The following is a 19,665-nucleotide window of genomic DNA, read 5'->3' as shown; positions in this document are numbered from 1 at the left end:
GACTCAAAACTCAAACTCCGATTTGAATTCTTCTAATATAATTTTCAGTTTTATCTCGCTTTCTGTCCACGTATTTTATTTGGTTCTGGCTGGTTCCAACTTCGTCCATCACACATTTTTGTTTCATATTATTATACCTGTAATTAAATTTTATTTTTTTTTATATAAAGTAATTAAATTAAATTTAAACAATATCCACTAATCACTTAATACAGAAATAATTAGTTGGACGGATCGATTAAATAATAAACTGGCAACCAGAGTTCACAACAGCCTGCAAATTTCTTACTTAACCTGCAAAAAATTTAGCGAAATATGAAACAACCGGAAGCCATCAGCACCAGAACTCTCGTTTTATTGATTACATTTTTCGTTTGCGTTCACAAACAACGACAAACAAGCGCTGAGGTGGTCGCCACCGAAAAAGGAAAATTTCTACAACAACAGCAACAGCAGCAGCTAACAGCGAAACAAAAACACACAACAAAACAGCAAGTATTGCTACAATCACAGCAGCTGCAAATACAGCCACAAAAGTCTTCGACGAGACAGCTACAACCGCAGCTACAGCAACTACTGCCACAGTCACAACAGCCACTACTACAACAACAGCAATCGCAACAACAGCAACTTCAACAAAAGATAAAACCACAAAAAGTTTATCGTGTGCATAAGTATCTTAAAGAGCATCCTTTATATCAACACCAAAGACATCTACAAAAACATCAACAAAAGCAACAACAAAAAGAACAACATCAACAGCTTTATAATGATCTACAACAATTGCAACAACAATACAGCCAATATGAAGAAAAAACAAAACAACTCATTAGCGATTTGCAACAACATCAACAGACTTTTCAACAATTACAACCACAACAACAACAACAACAAAATTTTCCACATCAGCAACAAAAATCTCAGAACTCATCTCTGCATGACACCATAAAATACCTACACTTCGCTAAGCATAACATCACAAATCAATTGCTAAACCAACCGTCACAACATCAACATCAACCTCAATATCAACAACAACAACAACAAGATCAACAGCAGCAACAGCAACAAGATCAACAACCACAACATCAGTTACAACAACACTATAACAGCAAAAAACACAAAATCCCATTTCGAAACAACAAAACAAAACACCCAAGATCTCAAAAAAGAAGGAAACACAAATCAACAACAACAACGACATCAACAACAACATCAACAACAACACCAACAACAACATTATCTTTTTTGTTGCCAACAAAACCAACCACGCCACTACCAACAACGACAACGTCAGAATCACCACCACAACAACAACAACAACAACCACAACACCCAACGTTAAATTGTCCGCCCTGCAACCAAATACACTGCCCCATAAAAAACCCTGCAAATTTAAAATGCAGAGGCGGCCACACAACCGGCGTCTGTGGCTGTTGTCGCGTCTGTTCCAAACTAGCTGGAGAAAGATGTGGCGGAATTTGGAATTACTTGGGTCGTTTATTATTTTTATTATTTGTATTTTTATTTATTATTTTTTTTACTGTCCTTTCTTTAGCATTGAAAACCGAACGCACAGCCCATTGCACGTGATATCTTCGCAGTCGAACCGTAATTGTAATTTCTATAGCAATATTTTTATTTATTTTATGATGATTTTATTCTGCTAATGATAAATACATAGCCTAGAGTTAAGACGTACATGATATATTTGATAAGAATCTTTATGCTTTCGAACTAGGTCTCTGCCCATCAAGTCACTTCTAAATATATATAATTCATAACACTATTTTGAATAAGTAACTGAACAATTGAATGTAGGCTCGTGTGACATTGGTCTGGTATGCTTCAATGAGTCACTCACTAATGACGTAACCTCGTGGAATGATGATGACCCGATGACGTCAGAGGTACAACGTCATAATTATTTGTACACCCACGTGTACAATGACGTCAGTGTCAACAAAGATTACAACAGAATATATGCGGATGGCTATACTGGTAGCAAGAAAAATAGCAACAGAAACACGGCGAACGTAAAAAATGACTTCGATAAATACAGAAATAAAATCGATGGAATGTTCCCTTTATCTCCATCTGAAAATGACGTCACAAAAAGACTTAAATATGAAAAGACTTTTAATAAAAAACAAAATATTGAAAACCGAACCAAATACCGAGCGCACCGATATAAGTATAATCGATTGGATGACGACGATGACGACGAAGAAGATGACGATGATGACGATGACATCGACAACAAAAACAAATACAAAAATAAATACGTCTTCCAAAATTTGATACCGAATGACAACGGTGAACTACCGATATTGAGAACAGAACCGAATCTTACGATATACCGATCGAGTAGTAGCGGTAAATTGACGGCATTTCACAGCACATCGGATGCCTCGAGACCAGAGGGTCACTGCATCCCAGGTTGAAAATTTTGTGCTTGTACCTGTGTGCGTGTTTATGTGGGAGTGTATGTGTTTGTTTGTTTGTATATGTGCTTGCGTGTGCGTGGTGTGTGCGTGTGTGTGCGTGTGTTATTCCGATCGAAACGAAACCGAATCTCCAACCGTGCATCACCGACCGACCAATTAATCACATGAACGCTCGCTTTTCATCGCACCACACACAGTTCATCAACTCGCAGATAGCGCGCACGTTCCCCGCCACAGATGTGCTCCCAGATGTTCTAGAAAGTTCTGCCAAGATCACCCGGAAGATGTCTGCTCGGCCGCGTTAGTTATAATTTTTCTTCAGTGATGTGCTCGTTGAGTAGTGCACTTTTATACTTTTAGAGATGTGCTCGTTCGTGCTAACGATGTTAAATACATAATGATTTATTAAGTTGCCCACAGACAAACACACACACAAACAAACAAACGCATAGAATCAAACACACACACACACACGCACGCACACTTATAAAAATTTGATATGTATTTAGAACTGCAAAGTTTTTTTAGATTTATCGTCGGCATTTGCCGTACTGCTTTCGGTTAAGTTATTGATGTCATCGCTGGTGTCACTGATGTTATTTCTGTAGATGTTGATGTCATTTCTCTCAATTTTGATGCTGTTTGTGATGTTTTTCTAGTTCTTTTGATGTTGATGTTTTTGTTATGGCGGGAATTAAATTGATGTTTGCCATTTTTAGGTGTTAACTTTTTGATTCGCACAAAATTTATCTCCGTTTTTAAAGGTTTACACCAAACACACACGCACACATACATACGCACGCACACACGCGCACACACACATACATCACACATTATGTATTGTCTTCTAGCATCACTAACGTCACATAAATCCTGAAAATGTGCTGCTATCCTTCGATCTGTCATCTCTGATAAGATAAAGAGCTAGCTATAAAGGTAAACAAATAAATAAATAAACAAAAAATATCAATATATCTGATGGGGAACATGTAAATATGTGATAAATATTTCAGTTAATAAATTGCGGAGCGTATAGACAACAGCAAAACAACAAAACAACAAAAAACATCACATGCTAGTAGCGAGGATTAATTCATCATAGCAATAAATTGACTCCAGACAACGAGTTAACACTTTGATTGTGTGAACAAAAAAAAAGCAGAAACATTCATAACATTAGCAACATTGCAACAACAACTACAACAACAACAACATTGTTGCATCAACAACAACAACAACGCAATAACCACATAAAGACACAAAAGACATCTTAACACATGACAAGAAAATTTGATAACAAGAGAGAGAGAGAGAGAGAGAGAGAGAAAGAGAAAGAGAGAGAAAGAGAGAAAGAAAGAGAGAAAGGGAGAGAGAGAGAGATAGTGTGGTGTAAAAATAACATTATTGATTGACGGTAATAAAAACATCTCAAGAACTAGCGAAAAGATAACTAACTAAACTCTGCGTGAAACATCAACTTTAAGATCGTTAGCGGCATCAATAACAATAACATTAATAACATTAATACACATACACGCACACACACTCACACACACTCACACACACACACTCACACACACATATATACATAAGTAAATACATAGCGCGCGTGTGAATTAACGTTGAAACAATCAGCAGATATAATTTCTGCTCCACCTCTCATCGTCATCATCATCATCTTCTTCTTCTTCATCATCATTTTTTTCTTCATCATCATCATCATTTTTTTCTGCTTCTTCTTCTTTTCTTCTTTTTTATCATCGTCATCATCATCATCATCATATTCTTTTTCATCATCATCAACGTCATCATCTTTTTTACATCATCGTCATCATCATCTTCTTCATCGTCATCTTCCTCCTCATCATCGTCCTCATCATTACTATCATCTCTCTCGATATCTGTGCGGGTACAAAAATTAAACCGTTTGAATGAATAGCTAGATGGATGGTTGAGTGGATGGATGGATGAATGAGGAAATGGATGGATGGATGATTTGATGATTATTTAGATGGATGAAAGATTGCAAAACTGGATAAAAAAAATAGATATGTAGATTGTTGAATGAATAGATAAATAGATTGATAGATACATTGACAAATGAATGGATATATAGGTGAAGGAAAAAATGAATAAATTGGTGGATGGATAGATAAATTAATGGATAAATAGATAGATGGATGGATAAATAGATAGATGGATGGATAAATGAATATACGCCTCTTTAATCCAACGTTAACAAAGTAGAATGAAACAGCAGACGTCAACACACAGGTATTGGATAAATATGATACATAGCATACAGTACACACACACACGTACACACATACACACACACAAACACACATACACAGTGCTGTCGAAACACACACACATACACAGTGCTGTCGAGACACACACACACATACACAGTGCTGTCGAAACACACACACATACACAGTGCTGTCGAGACACACACACATACACTGTGCTGTCGAAACACACACACACACACACACACACACACACACATACAATTGTATTTATAAAATGAACGTACACACGCATGCAGTCTTACACTCATTTGCACACATATTTGAAAACACACACATACGTATACACATTTGCCCTCTCTCTCTCTCTCTCTCTCTCTCTCTCTCTCTCTCTCTCTCTCTCTCTCTCTCTTTCTCTCTCTCTCACACACACACACAGAGAGAAAGAGGGAAAGAGAGAGAGACTCAGAGATACTTAACCAAATGAATTTATTAGGGGCATCTCTTTTTATATCAGCTAAAAAGACATTTGTGGGTAGTTAATTGCCATCTCCCCTACTAAACAACTTGTTAAGTTATAAAATGCTCGTGCTACACCATTTATGATTCTACCTCTTTAATTACCCCTCTCCTCCTCCAAACTAACTAGGTCTAATTCTTTTAGTTCTCTTTCTATCACTCTTTCTTCTTCTTCTCTTTCTCCATCTTTCTCTCTCTCTCTCTCTCTCTTTCTCTCTATCTCTCTCTCTCACTCTCTTACTCTTTTATTTCCATGTTTGTTTTTGCTATGTAAAGTTTTTCAATGATATGTTTTTATTTATTTCTCTTTTGCCACTCCGTCTATCTCTGCCTTTTTCTGTCTTTATATCTCTCTTTCTTTTTCATTCTCTCCCTTTGTTTATGTTTGTTTAAGTTGCGTTTAGACTTTATTTACAAATATTTGAGTGTTTGTGGAGAGGTTTTATGTGTTTCTCAGTGTATGAACGTTTGTAATGTTTCAAGTTCTGTGGATCGTATGTATGTACTTTGTTTACGTATATAAGAGTGTGTGTGTGTGTGTACGTGTGTGTGTATGTGTGTGTATGTGCGCAACTATCTTACAGGAAATCCGAGTTAATGAATTCAAACACAAACAAAAAGACAACAACAACAACAACAAAAACATCAACAACAAAAACAACGGTAACAGCAACGACAACATCTTGCAAACACACAACATGCCAAGCCTGCATTCTACTACCTGTAACCACACAATGCGGCTCATGCAGTGGCGACAATGACTTCGCCTGCTACAAACGCTTCGGAAAGTGCATAAGTGAACTAATGTATGAAGCATCTCCAAGAAGATGCAAAAACTACTCTGATAATGACGACGAAGATGAAGTAAGCAACGGCCGTCAATCACGAGATACTAGCAAATACTATAGCGATAAGGTTTGTACAGGGATTGTTATTGGCAAATATTTCCCATTAATTGCGCCGAACTTTTGCCACAGATGAATTGCGTTAGTATAAACACTAATAAGCTTGTAATTTTCTTTAAACTGGCTACACTTTTATTGTATTTATAAGTATATTAGCTAGTATTTTTCTAAAATACACACACACACACACTACACAGTTCGAAAGGAACAAGTACCTATTCAGATGCTGGCTACCTCAAAAATCCATCTAGTGCTAGTCAACTCGATAAAGGATCTACATTTATTTGATATTTTAAACTGTAGTTCTAGATTTTAATTAGTTTTAATTCATTAAATTTTTTTCTCCTCTTAAAACTTCACATCTAGTATTTTACGGTTGTTTTAGACACTTTTATTTGATAGCATTGTCTCGAGATAATTATTGATACCAACTTATATAGAAGAAATCATATTCGCGAACACACACACACAAATACTTTTTTGAGATTTTTAAAACGTTGATAGTTCATTTTATCTGGTATTCTTCAACAATATCTTTTGTATAAATTTACCAGTTATAACAAATGAAACGAATAGGGAAAATTTATTCATAGCAGATTTAAGAAATTATTCAGTAAAATTCGCAAAAAAAACGCAAAGCAAACATAAAAAGGAGAAAAAACTAATACAATCTGAACCATTAATAAAACAACAACAATAACTGCAATAATAACAATTTTTAATTATATGAAACGATTAAATCAAATAAATTAAAAATCTTTCCAAAATGTCCAGCTTCAGAAAAAATATCTGCTAATGTAGGTGCTGTAAAAATCATTATAATTAGTAAATTGCAATAATTAATTATAACAATTGATAATAGAAATAATAACCTCAGAGCTGATGGATAATGAGCCTTCCTCCTAGCACATCTCAACATCACCACCCACATCGTCAGTAATAAGACAAGCGATGATACAATGACCACTATCAATTATGATTATAATTTAATTCTCTTAATTAGTCCTTAAAGATATCGATCGATGATGGCACACCACACACAGAGCAGTATCAACATACAGTACCACAATTGATAACTACGACGTGCTGTCATACTTACTATTTTTCTTAGGGCCCCACGAAGAAGCTTCATCCAATAGCAACGTGCAAATTAGGAACCCCGCATCTATATATTGACGTAATACACACAACGTTAACGTAAATTAATTATATCAATATTCATGGCATTTACGTAACTTTTGCATACTATATAAACATGGCCTTTGCACATCGCATTAACATAATTTATTCATTACATTGACATAAAATAAATAGCATCTCTAACAGATAAGAAACACGATCGGTGTTTCAGCTACAACTTGCTCTCTTCTTCCCGGATGGATAAATTTCTGAAGGGAAAACATTAAATTAAACAAATTGCCTTCAACGTACCAACCAACCAAACCCAACCAACCATATCACTGCCCTCTCCATGTACAAAGGATCGAGCATTCATATGATTCCACATGTGGCCAGATAACATCAGCATGACAAAACACTGAGATGTAGGAGATAAACTGAAAATTAATCTTCGTATAATGCTAATACAATAATTTTTAGTTTCAAATTTCTACCAATCAAGTCAAGCACAAAACTTTAAATAATAAAAGAAATGAAAATGGATTTTCTAACGGCACACATCGAAGGTGATGCGAATGAGACGAAATCGTAAAGTGTACTCCTGTATTTGATCAGAAGTTTTGAAATTATCAGAGAAAAAGCCACCATTATAGCCACGTTTAGATAGTTCCAAGGCCTGTAGATTCTTATCTATCAAAACGAATATTGTTTCTATATACTAAAATTTGTGGCTAAATCTTAAAATTTAACCAAGTTTTAAAGATAATTTCACAATTTAGCGACAATTCAAAATTAAAATTTATTATAAAAATTTATTGATAGAATCAACTATTGCTATCTTTTATATTATCAGCAAACAGCTTGTTTCTTTCGTATTTAAATACACCGTGTGAATTATAATTGTTGATACCTTTGACGCCTATTAATTGTAAAAAAAAAAAATACTAGAAAATATATTAATTACGTGATAAGGCACGTAGGATCTCAAAAGTTTCGCAAGTCTTTCGGGGTTTGTATCGCTAGAAATTAAAATTTGAGAAAAAATTTAAGATAACTTCATTCTAATAACTTTAAAATTTTAAATAAAATTAAACTATATATATCTAAAAAGATTAATTAAATAAATTTAAACAAAAAAAAAACACAAATGTATATTTAAAAAGTAACAATTTAGAGAATCCCATACCTTCTCAGAGAAACTTTTATTGGTGTCAGCCTTTCCTTACTATATACCAGCATATCCGGTACTGAGTTTGCTTTCAACTATGTTAAACAATTTTATATATGGAAAAATCATTTTATTATTATCACAGAAAATTGTTATCCTCTAAAAAAAATATGTAAATGATGTAAATTATTAGTACATACATAAAATAGACTACACGTACACGCAGAGAGAGAAAAAGAGAGAGGAGCGAGAGAGTGAGATAGCTAAAATTTACATATCAGCCAACAGTATTCAAAATAAGGGGATGGCCCAACATACATATTCAAATATTCTTTCCCCTTTTGAATCATAATCTGCATAGGCAAAAAATAAATCAGTGTTAAAATCTGGTGACATCTTCCAGGAGTTTGTCAGTACCAGAAAATCCTCCAGAACTTTCCTTATTCAAAAGAAATACGTTTGTATTTATAGAATTAAATTTGTTACTTTTAAAAACATACAAAAATGAGAAAAAAATCAAGAAACACAGACATATTTCAACTAATTTCATTTAAAATTGAAAGAACAAATACAGTGATATAAATTATATATCATTCTATCTATCTATTTGTCTTTTCATCAATCTATCAGCTATCTATCTTCTATCTATCTATCTATCTATCTATCTATCTATCTATCTATCTATCTATCTATCTATCTATCTATCTATCAACAATGTATCTATCTTTATACACCCTCCTAAAAGTAGTGATACATACCCACAAGTGAAACATCTCCGTTCGGGTCTGACAGCGACCAACAGCATGATGACTGTGTAGTTTTTGCTCTTGGTGACGTAATTTTTGAAAGTGAAATAGTCCAACAAAATGGCGCCATTCCTGGCCGACAGCTGTTTCAACTCTTCGATTCTTCTGTCCGTCTAGTTATTTTTTCATTTTAAAGATCTAATTACGTATTAAAATAATACGAAATTGAAATACCGAAGTTACAAAAATTATTGAAAATAAAAATGATTTGGCCATATTAATTGAATTTTATATAAAATAACTTTATAATTAGTAAATATATATAATTATTAATAAATTATATAATAAATGCAGGTTTACTTGTTTGAATCGAACTTTATTTGACTCAATCGGAGCGAATAAAATGAAAATGAAAAACGAAAACGCGACGCGTGCCGACATTTTTTTTCAAATAAGGTAATTGAAATTTAAATTTGAAAATGGCGGGTTTGAAGCAAAGATAACGTAACCGAAAACTATTTTAATTAAACAAAGATGTGACTGAAACCATTGAGTAATATATTATCATATATATAGAATATATTTATATTCTATATATTTATATCAAAATACGGTTTGAAACGAGCTCGATTAGATCAAACAATTTTATTCAAATATAAAATTTAATGTAAAGAATGTTTATTAAATGAAAATTAAATCAAGCAAGCAACTAACTAAATGATACTAGCACTGCGTAATACTAGATCTCGAAAAAGATTTAAACTGTTCAATTTAACGACAGGTGAAGATGTTTTGAATGTTAAGAGCATTTTAAATAATCTTTAAAATGTATAATAAGAAGTAAAACAATAATAACAATTTCAATAGTAGTGATAATATAAAGGATTTTGCGAGTAAATTTCTAGCTAAAAAAGTTCTATAAAATTTAGATTATGCAGACGTTTTTAATTAAAATTTAAAAATTACTGAAAGACGGATGAAATAATGGGATTGGACGAAACATGCCTATAATAATTCTAAAGTTTAATGCCTATGTAATAATATTCCATTTTATCACAGCAGTCTTCGCAGAACAGTCAGCCATTCCTTCTTAAAATTTTCATTCTTGCACATCCAAATCTGGTGCTCATTCTTGTTGGAAAGGTACAGTCTGAAGCAAGTTTTCAACATAAGTCCTGTTTGTTCATCTTGAAATTGTATTCCATTTCATTATTATTGTAAGTTTGTAAATTAAAAGTATTTTTAGCTGCTAGAGAACTTCAATTGCTGAACAAAATAATGTAAAAGACCCACCTTTTCCATCTAAAACATCGAAGACCGTGATATCTTTCAAGTTGTATCTATTTTTAAACAACAGAATATTTCGCCAGAGCAAATCCTGCGACGTGTATGCGTTGGAATTGAAACAAATATTGAAAGAAATATGTACCACACACACACACACACACACACACACACACACACACACACACACACACACACACACACACACACACACACACACACACACACACACACACACACACACACACACACACATACACACACACACACAAACAAACAAACGAACGAACGAACGAACACACGTACGCATAATTATACATCCTATAATTTATAAATATAACTACTAAATATACATGCTATACTTTTATCTTTCGACTAACTTTTTTGCAGATGACGATTTCTTTGTTGAACAGAAAACAGACTCTCTGATGGCTCCAACCTCTCTCGCTTACTTTGATCAGTTCGCCTGAATGTACCAAATTACTGTTCCTTACAATTACATCGCTGCCCTGTTTGTTGATCAATTTTAATTACGTTTAACAGAAAAAAGTTTCTTTACATTTTCAAAATGTTTCAAATTATATTGCAGCATTAAAAAGGCCTGCCATTCGCTAACATCACATCACATCAAATCACATCATTGGTTGACATCATGTTAGGATACGTTTGCTCGCGATACATTAACGTTAAAATATATCGAAAACTTTTCAAGAATTCTTCAGTGTAATAGGCACCAGTGAAAAATTTGAAACATACATGAAAATGTAAAGAAGATTTTCAAGAACCTGCCAGCCAACAATGTTTTTCTGCCAGTCTCTCAACAATTTTTGGTCATGCTCGGCCTGTCGTTTCATCTCATTAATTGATACAACAATGTTCTTCATGATCTCAATAGCCATCTTCAAATTGTTGTAGTCGTTGTGTTGCTGGCATGTGAATCGCAGCAGTTGCTTCAGCTGCAGGGGGTACTTGCAAATTTTTTGAACAGGCGTCAGAAGGAATCCGTCCAGGTTTATTTCTATCATCGCTCGCTCTTTCCGACATTTCTTTTTTTATATATAAAATTTGTTCGAATTTTTTCATATAATTTATGAAAAAGAAAAATTTAATTTTCTATTTGATCAAAAATTGAATTTATCTTATGTAACATAAAAAGACTATTTGAATTTTGCCAGTAGTACTCTAATGATGAGGCAATGCTAAACTTATTCTCCAACTCAAACGAAACCTGCTCATATATAGTAAAATCTGATGAAACCTGAAACAGTTAACTAAAAACTACCTCAAAAAACTCTTTATAATTTTTAATCTTGTTAAGAGAGGCCAGATGGTGTGAAGATGTTGGGTGGTTGATGCAGTAGGTGGAGTATAACTCGAAGCCATTTTTCTGTTAGCGTACAGAAAAAAGTTAAACATACTCTTACATGATTTAAAAACGTAAATATAATAAAATTTATTTAAAAATAAAATGGAAAATAAAATTTGAAAAAAGATTGCGGACATTTTCGATGAAACATTTTCCGAAGCAAGTGCACTCGACGGAGTTCGTGTCATATCTTTTGAGTAGTTCGTGTAAAAAGTGCTTGGCGAACGTTCTTATTTCCTTAATGTTGCTGAATACTCCCTCTACGTCCTCTTCCGTGAATAATTTCCTGTTTTCCAAACATTTCATCATGAATCCCTGAAAGACAATTTGAATATGCATTAAATTTATTTTTGCGAAAAACTAAAAAAAATCAATTTTTACTGTAGCATCATCACAACCTCGACGATGTCATCCAGGTGTTTGACGTAATCATTTTCTGCCTTGATGACGTCAATGATCACGTGTCTTCTATGCGTGTCACATGACAGCGAGGATGAAGATATGGAAGATGACGACGACGACGACAACAACGTCGTTGAGTTTCTGTGTGACGCACTATCGCCATCCCCATCTATCGATTTACAATCGCGTTGTTCCATGGCTCTCTCTGATTTCAATTTTCCATATAGGGCAGCATGTTCGTTCGTCAGTAGCTGAATAAATTTTTTTTTGAAAATTTTATTAACTTGCATAAAATTAACATAATTTATGAACATCAGAGCGCCATAGAATAAATAATACAGCTCTTAATAATTCAATAGCACAATAGTTTTAATTTTTTGAAAATATCATTAGGCCCAAAAATTACTACTTATCACTAACTTCGACGTAGAACCTCGGAAACCAGCCTAACTTTTCCTCCCCAAGCCTTCCTTTCCACCACATATTATCGCCACAGCAGACTACCTCAATGACGTCACCAGCATAGAAAGTTAATTCATTCTCACTGAATGTGATGTAATGCCATTTCGCTTCGGCATATTGATTCTTTGGGTATAAAAAAAATAGAAAAGAATTAACTTTTCACATTTAAATTTCACAATACATCAAATCCTTTTTAAAAGTTGCGTATTAACAAAATTTTTATTAATTTTATTTATTACGTTCACGCATAACACACAGCACGAGAATTGTTCGGGTCTCATTTTCTTAATACAACCAATCCAATCTTACCAACTACATCACCACGCAATCCATTTTATTTTTTTTTATTTTATTAGGAAAATAAAATTGCATAAACTGTAATAACTTTGAATGGATTAGTGGTGCAACTCAGTTTGGAAACACGTTCCGTCACATCAGACAGCGGAAAAATAATTTCCGATTTGAATTTCTTAAGAAGATTCTTTTCATTATTTGAAGCCCTGAGCTGTTGAAAAAAAAACACACAAAAAATTCAATGTATAAAAACAGACGAAATCGTTTTGCGAAAAAAAGCAAACTCAAGATTAAATTGAAAAAAAAATTATATGAGAATAATAAAAATAATTTTTGAAATTTCGTGCAATGCATTCACGGTGAGTTGCTCGTTACAAATGTAGGCAGGGATTAAACGGCAATACGATTGTAGAACTTCAATTAAACAACCAATCCAAAGTCATACTAACTCACTCACTTTGCCTTCATTTTCATCATCTTCTTCGCCATCATCATAACTTTTTTATCATCCTCATCAGCATCAACTACAACTACAATGGCTACATCATCATTTTAATCATCTCCGTCTCCATCCCCATCATCATTATCATTTTATCACCATCGTCATCATCGCCTAGTGATGACGTCATCGTCGTCGTTAATGTCACGTGACATTTGTTAAGTTTACGTTAATGAATTTGCTGGTTGTTGTTGATGTTGTTGTTGGTGTTTTAGTGAAAATAATTTCATTTTTTCCCCTTCAAATTTAACTCTCGTGGTATCGTAAGCAATTTATTGTATGAATACTAAATGATTGATTACTGCTATGCCTCTTTCTAAAAATACCCAACACAAAAAAACCCAACTCCAGAAATTCCAAATCCAAAAATTACTCACCCAAAAATGCACACGCACTCCACCAACAAATAAGCCCCACACAAAACAATTACGAACCGCTTGCAGACTTGAGTAGTGTGCACAGCATCTCGAAGGTTTTTTGGAAAAATGACGTTGACGATGATGATGATCGTTATTGTTATCATTATCAGGAGTACATTGTTGATGTTGAAGATGACGTTGTTGTTGTTGATGATGATGGTAATGATGGTAATGTTGATGGTGATGATGCTGATGACGGTTCGTTAACTCAAAACCTTGAATAAATAATGATTGTATAACGTATGAGTCATATCAATCAATATTACATACATCTTTCCATGGACAGCTACAATAAATCATTTGCCAAACACACACACATTCACATACACATACACACAAACACACACACATACACACCGACACTCACATGCAAACAGATAAGCGTATATATGTGGTGCGGGTGCTTATAAATAATTCGAACTTCAGCACACGTGACAAATTTATTAGCTTGAAATGCAAGTGTTGAGTCGTGTGCCTTTGAAACAAGGCAAACGTGACGAACGTGGTTTTATGTAGAGTAGAGTGAGAGAGAAAGAGAGAGAGAGAGAGAGAGAAAGAGGGAGAGAGAGAGAAAGAGAGAGAGGGAGAGAGAGAGGGAGAGAGAGAGAGGGAGAGAGAGAGAGGGAGAGAGAGAGAGGGAGAGAGAGAGAGGGAGTGAAGGAGAAAAAGAGAGAGACTGAGACAGAGGAAGAAAGAGAAAAAAAAAGAGAAAGAAGTTAGAGAGTGTTTCTCTTGAAAGATTCATTAACACATCTGAAAATTGGCCAATTCGTTTTCCCATCCCATTTTCTTGTTTCTGGCGGAGTTTTTTGCCTTGCCTTTCATATTTTTCTTCGTTCTGTTTGTTATTTAACATTTTCTTACTGTTCGTTTTCAAACAATCGATCTATCAGTCATTTTCTGAATGATGAATTTGTTTGTTGGTTCATTCATTTTGTTTTTTTTCTCTTTCTTTTATTAAAGTATTTTTTCTTTCGTTCATTTAATCGTATCATTCATTTATTCATTTATTCATTCATTCATTCATTCATTCATTCATTCATTCATTCATTCATTCATTCATTCATTCATTCGTTCGTTCGTTCGCTCGATCGTTCGTTCGTTCATTCGTTCGTTCGTCCGTTCGTTCGTTCATTCATTCATCTGTTCTTTCGTTTTTCATACATTCGATACTATTCTTTTTTCCATTGCTCTCTGATCTGACCATCAATCTTTCCATCATTCTATAATTAACTCATCTTTACCATTAAATCTTCCGTCCATAACAAATCTCATCATTCATTCATTCATTCATTCATTCATTCATTCATTCATTTGCTCGTTCCTTTGTTCTGTCGTTCGTTCGTTCATTCATTCATTTAATCAGTCATCTATCAACATTCTTCCAGTCAAAACATTATGTCTTTTGATGTTAGTTTTTAGTTAGAATGTAACCAATCATTAATTAATTAACTCACCAAAAGAACCGGCCCTAATGTTTCTCAGAACTTTATTGCGCTCTTTATATTCGCAGATATCATTACTATTACTACTGTTATTATTAATATTATTATTAGTATTGTTGTTGTTGTTACTTTTGTTGTTGTTTATGTTGATCAAACGCGCGCTAAATAAATTTTTCAACAGTTTTGGTAACGCTTTGAGGGAAGAAGATGACGATGATGACGTCATGATGTCTTTACGGCCGTCTTGAGAATTCTCCCTCATTCTTTTCTCTACTCTCTTCTTCTTCTCCTCCTTCTTCTTCTTCTTATTGTTATTATTATTATTGTTTTTGTTATTATTGTTATTGCTATTATTTTTAGTATGGCAGACCACGTTTCTGTCATCAGTATCAATGAAATCGTCATCGTCGTCGTCAAAATACTTCATGTCATCGTCATTGCGGCCATTACCATCATCATCATCATCATCATCATCATCATCATCATCATCATCATCATCATCGTTTACGTCATCCTCGTCATCATCATCATCATCATCATCATCATCCTTGCCAACGTCATTGTTGTTGTTAGTTTGGCTGTGATTATTATTTGTCGTACTATTACATTTTTTATTAATTCTACTTTTGCGAGTTGTGTTATTATTATTATTATTGTTGTTGTTGTTATTATTGATGTTATTGCTGCTGTTTTTATTTTTGATAGATTGGTAGTTAGGCTCCGAGCTAACGTGCCTTAGAGGATATGACGTCAGCGGAGATGGCCTTGATGATGATCCTGACGTCATCATTGACAACTGCGATGACGTCACGGACGATGATGATAACGATATGTCCTCGTCGCTTGAGAAGAACGCTATTGGTGGACTGAACGGGCGAGAGTCATCGTTATCATAACTCGCTGGCCAATAGGAGTTGATTAATTTTTTGTATTTGTTGAAGTTGATGTGGCGCGGGAAAGTGTGGCTGTCGTAGAGGCTGTCACTTGATTGGTTGAAAAAGTAGTTGCTATATTTAGAAGATGACGTAGGGAGGCTATTATTAGCCCTGTTGCTCGCCTGTGATTGGCTGTCTGCAGTGGCGGTAAGTATAGGAGCTGTCGTTACTGCCATCTGCGAACAAAAGTGTCAATTAATTATGTTTGCATTGTCTATTTACACAAAAACATCATCAGCAAGGTTATGCTATTTATCACCATCATCATCACCATCATCATCATACTCATCATCACCATTATCATCATCATACTCATCGTCACCATCTTCACCAACGTCATCATCATCCCCATCAACTAAACTGACGCCTTTTTCGTCAGACAGCCTCACAGAATTCTCCCGCCCATTCATCATCATCGTCATCATCATCATCTTTTTCTTGAATCTAGGAGACGCAAAAATGTTCTTAAAAAGGCGTTCCCTTTTTTTGTTGTTGTTGTTGTTACTATTATTATTATTATTATTATTGTTGTTGGTGTTGTTGGTGTTGTTGTTATTATTGTTGTTGTTATTGTTTTTGTTGTTTTTTTCTTTGTACGTCTGCATGTATTTTTCGTTAGCGGTCTGCCTTCGCCTACCTATTTTTCTAAAATAAAAAATGTCGGAAGGGAAGAAGTTGCCTCGAAGTGGATTTGAATCAGGTACCGAACGGGTCATCATCTTAGAAGTTCTAGGATCATTATTATTATTATTATTATTGTTGTTGTTGTGGTTGTCGTTGTTGTTCTCAGTTTTACGATCTTGCGGCGGGATAGGTTCAGTGCCCTTTGATGTAGTAATAGTAGTAAAAGTAGTAGTAGTAGTAGCAGTAGTAGTAGTAGTAGTAGTAGTAGTAGTAGTAGTAGCAGCAGTAATAGTAGTAGTAGCAGCAGTAGTAGTAGTAGCGTCGCCAAACGTACAACCATCATGTTTATCTTTATTATCATTATCACGTTTAGCAACAAAAGCAACATTACCAACACCACCACCACCATGATCACCATCATCATTGGCGAGACCATTTTTCTCATCGGTGACGTCATCATCACCCTTTCTTTCACCATTTCCGCCATCATTATCATCACTTCTACTCTCATCATCATCATCATCGTCGTCGTCTGGTGACATAGTTAATGGCTTGGCAAAACATGAATAATTTTTTTTGACGGAAGAGTCGGTGAGTGTTTTGAGATGTTTGACGCTGCGCGCTGCTGTTACGGTGGCTGGTGGCTGGCTGTGGTGTGGCCATGGCGTGTTTGCGTTACGTTTGTCGCTTGTTTGTGGTGTGTTCTTTCTGACTTGGGATGATGTAGGTGGTGATGATAATGTGAGTTTTTGTTGCGATAAGAAGAGCAATGGTGATGATGTTGTTGTTGTTGATGATGTTGTTGATAATGATGATGATGATGTTGTTGTTGTTGATGATGACGATGTTGATAATGATGATGTTGTTGTTGTTGTTGCTGATGATGATGTTGTTGATAATGATGTTGTTGTTGAAGATGATGTTGATAATGATGACGATGATGTCGCGACTATCGGTGATGATGATGATGCTAGGAGATGTGATGATGATGACGACGACGATGATGAATAAACTATCGGGAAAAAGTGTAATGATGATATATCTTCATGACAAATTGTATGATGATGATGACGTTGAAAATGGGCCTGAGGATGATGATGATGACCATAGTGGTTTTGATAGTGATGATGAAACTCATTGTTGTTGTTGTTGTTGGAATGATTATCACATTTTTTCCAACTTGTGAGTTTATGAAATTTTCCCAAGCCACTTGCGGCCTCAGGCTTTTTCCGACCAACACCAAGCGCGTAAAAATCATCATCATCATCATCATGAAAATCATTATCACCATGACCTTTGACCTCATCATCATCATGATTATCATCATCGTTAAGATCGTTATCATCAACGCGTTTCTCTTTTTTTTCATAATTTTTGGTTGCTGTATCACATTTTTTATTACAGAACGTTAAATTGTTTTCACCGCTTTTGCAAATTTCGTAAACAAAAACCTCATCGTCGTCGTCGTCGTCGCCATCATAAATTTTGACGTCATCATCGTCATTGTAACGGGTGAAGTTGTTGCAGTTGTTGTTGCAGTTGTTGTTGTTGCAGTTGTTGTTGTTGCAGTTGTTGTTGTTGCAGTTGTTGTTGTTGCAGTTGTTGTTGTTGCAGTTGTTGTTGTTGCAGTTGTTGTTGCAATTGTTGTTGCAGTTGTTGTTGCAGTTTTTGTTATAGTTGTTGTTGCTGATGTTGTTGTTGTACGATCGACCTTCTAACTGCCTAGCCAGATATGTTGGACAGGTGGCTTCAAATTCAAAAATTGTTGTCGTCTGCGGTGTTGCTGGTGATGATGGATACAAGTTGAAATCTGAATCAAATGTTGCCAACATTAAAAATTTTGTTGGCGTTTTTGTAGTAGTAGCAGTCGTAATAGCAGCAGTAGTAGCAGCAACAATGGTAGTAGTTGCAGCTGATAAGAAAGCTGCTGATGTTGCTGATACTGATGAAGATGATAAAATTGATGCTGATAATGATGATGATAATGAAACGGTAGTTGATGGTGATGATGTTGATGGAGGTAATAGTAACGATAACAGCGTTAGTATTTCGTCAATTTTATGGCATGCATTAAACTGCGGTTGCTGTTGTTGCTTCAACTGCTGCTGCTCCACAGAATCATTACTAGTACCATCCTCTGGAAGTTTCTCTGCCCGATTGCCGCGTAGGCATTTCATCACGTGACCCGTCTCCACCATGACGTCATCAATTGTTTTTAGTGGGCACGTTTCGTCTAAACTATTGTCATTCGCGTCATTATCGTCGTCATTATTCTCGCCACTCTTATAATTATAATAATTATTATTATTGTTATTATTATTATCATTATTATTATTATTGTTGTTGTTATTTGGATCACCACCATCACCAGCATCATCATCATCATCATCATCATCGTTATCATCATCATTACCACCATCGGTGCGTTGTTTATTGCACTTGTCGGAACCCTTTTCAAGTATCTTACTTCTGTGTCTCGTCATTTCAACATCTTCATCATCATCATTATTATCATCATCATTATTATTATTATTATTATTATTATTATTGTTATTATTATCATCATCATCGTAATCATCACCGTTATAATTATTTACATCAGTTATATTATCATTCAGGCGATTGTTGCTATTATTATTATTATTATTATTGTTATTACTATTATTATTATTATTATTATTGTTATTATTATTATTATTATTATTGTTATTATTATTATTATTGTCCGAGCAATCAATTAAGCACGTGGGCTGAAATGCGTTGCTCACAATCTTAATGC

General features: G+C 34.6%; 3 protein-coding genes across 3 annotated transcripts; 1 reads left to right on the top strand and 2 right to left on the bottom strand.

Annotated features, from left to right (window-relative positions):
- Positions 1-315: 315 nt before the first annotated feature.
- Positions 316-6,702, top strand: HELRODRAFT_192303 (hypothetical protein; the record flags this gene model as incomplete). Its single annotated transcript, XM_009022341.1, has 5 exons — positions 316-1,495; positions 1,822-2,439; positions 2,645-2,747; positions 5,968-6,133; positions 6,321-6,702. The coding sequence occupies 5 exons, from the start codon at positions 316-318 to the stop codon at positions 6,372-6,374; spliced, it is 2,121 nt and encodes a 706-aa protein (XP_009020589.1). The 3' UTR covers positions 6,375-6,702.
- Positions 6,703-7,442: 740 nt separating this feature from the next.
- On the bottom strand, positions 7,443-9,597 carry HELRODRAFT_174907 (hypothetical protein; the record flags this gene model as incomplete). Its single annotated transcript, XM_009022340.1, has 8 exons — positions 7,443-7,511; positions 7,577-7,660; positions 7,795-7,932; positions 8,207-8,261; positions 8,429-8,505; positions 8,729-8,849; positions 9,169-9,329; positions 9,532-9,597. The coding sequence occupies 8 exons, from the start codon at positions 9,595-9,597 to the stop codon at positions 7,443-7,445; spliced, it is 771 nt and encodes a 256-aa protein (XP_009020588.1).
- A 612-nt stretch (positions 9,598-10,209) lies between these two features.
- On the bottom strand, positions 10,210-12,751 carry HELRODRAFT_82074 (hypothetical protein; the record flags this gene model as incomplete). Its single annotated transcript, XM_009022339.1, has 8 exons — positions 10,210-10,343; positions 10,450-10,534; positions 10,821-10,949; positions 11,226-11,486; positions 11,723-11,827; positions 11,942-12,121; positions 12,205-12,377; positions 12,625-12,751. Coding segments are annotated over 8 exons (1,194 nt in total), but the record flags the coding sequence as incomplete, so codon positions are not given.
- Positions 12,752-19,665: the final 6,914 nt, after the last annotated feature.

Source organism: Helobdella robusta (genome assembly GCF_000326865.2).
Source record: "Helobdella robusta unplaced genomic scaffold HELROscaffold_31, whole genome shotgun sequence".
NCBI lineage: Eukaryota > Metazoa > Annelida > Clitellata > Rhynchobdellida > Glossiphoniidae > Helobdella > Helobdella robusta.
Note: the sequence above shows the minus strand (reverse complement) of the source record. Positions and strands in the feature narration are given on the sequence as shown.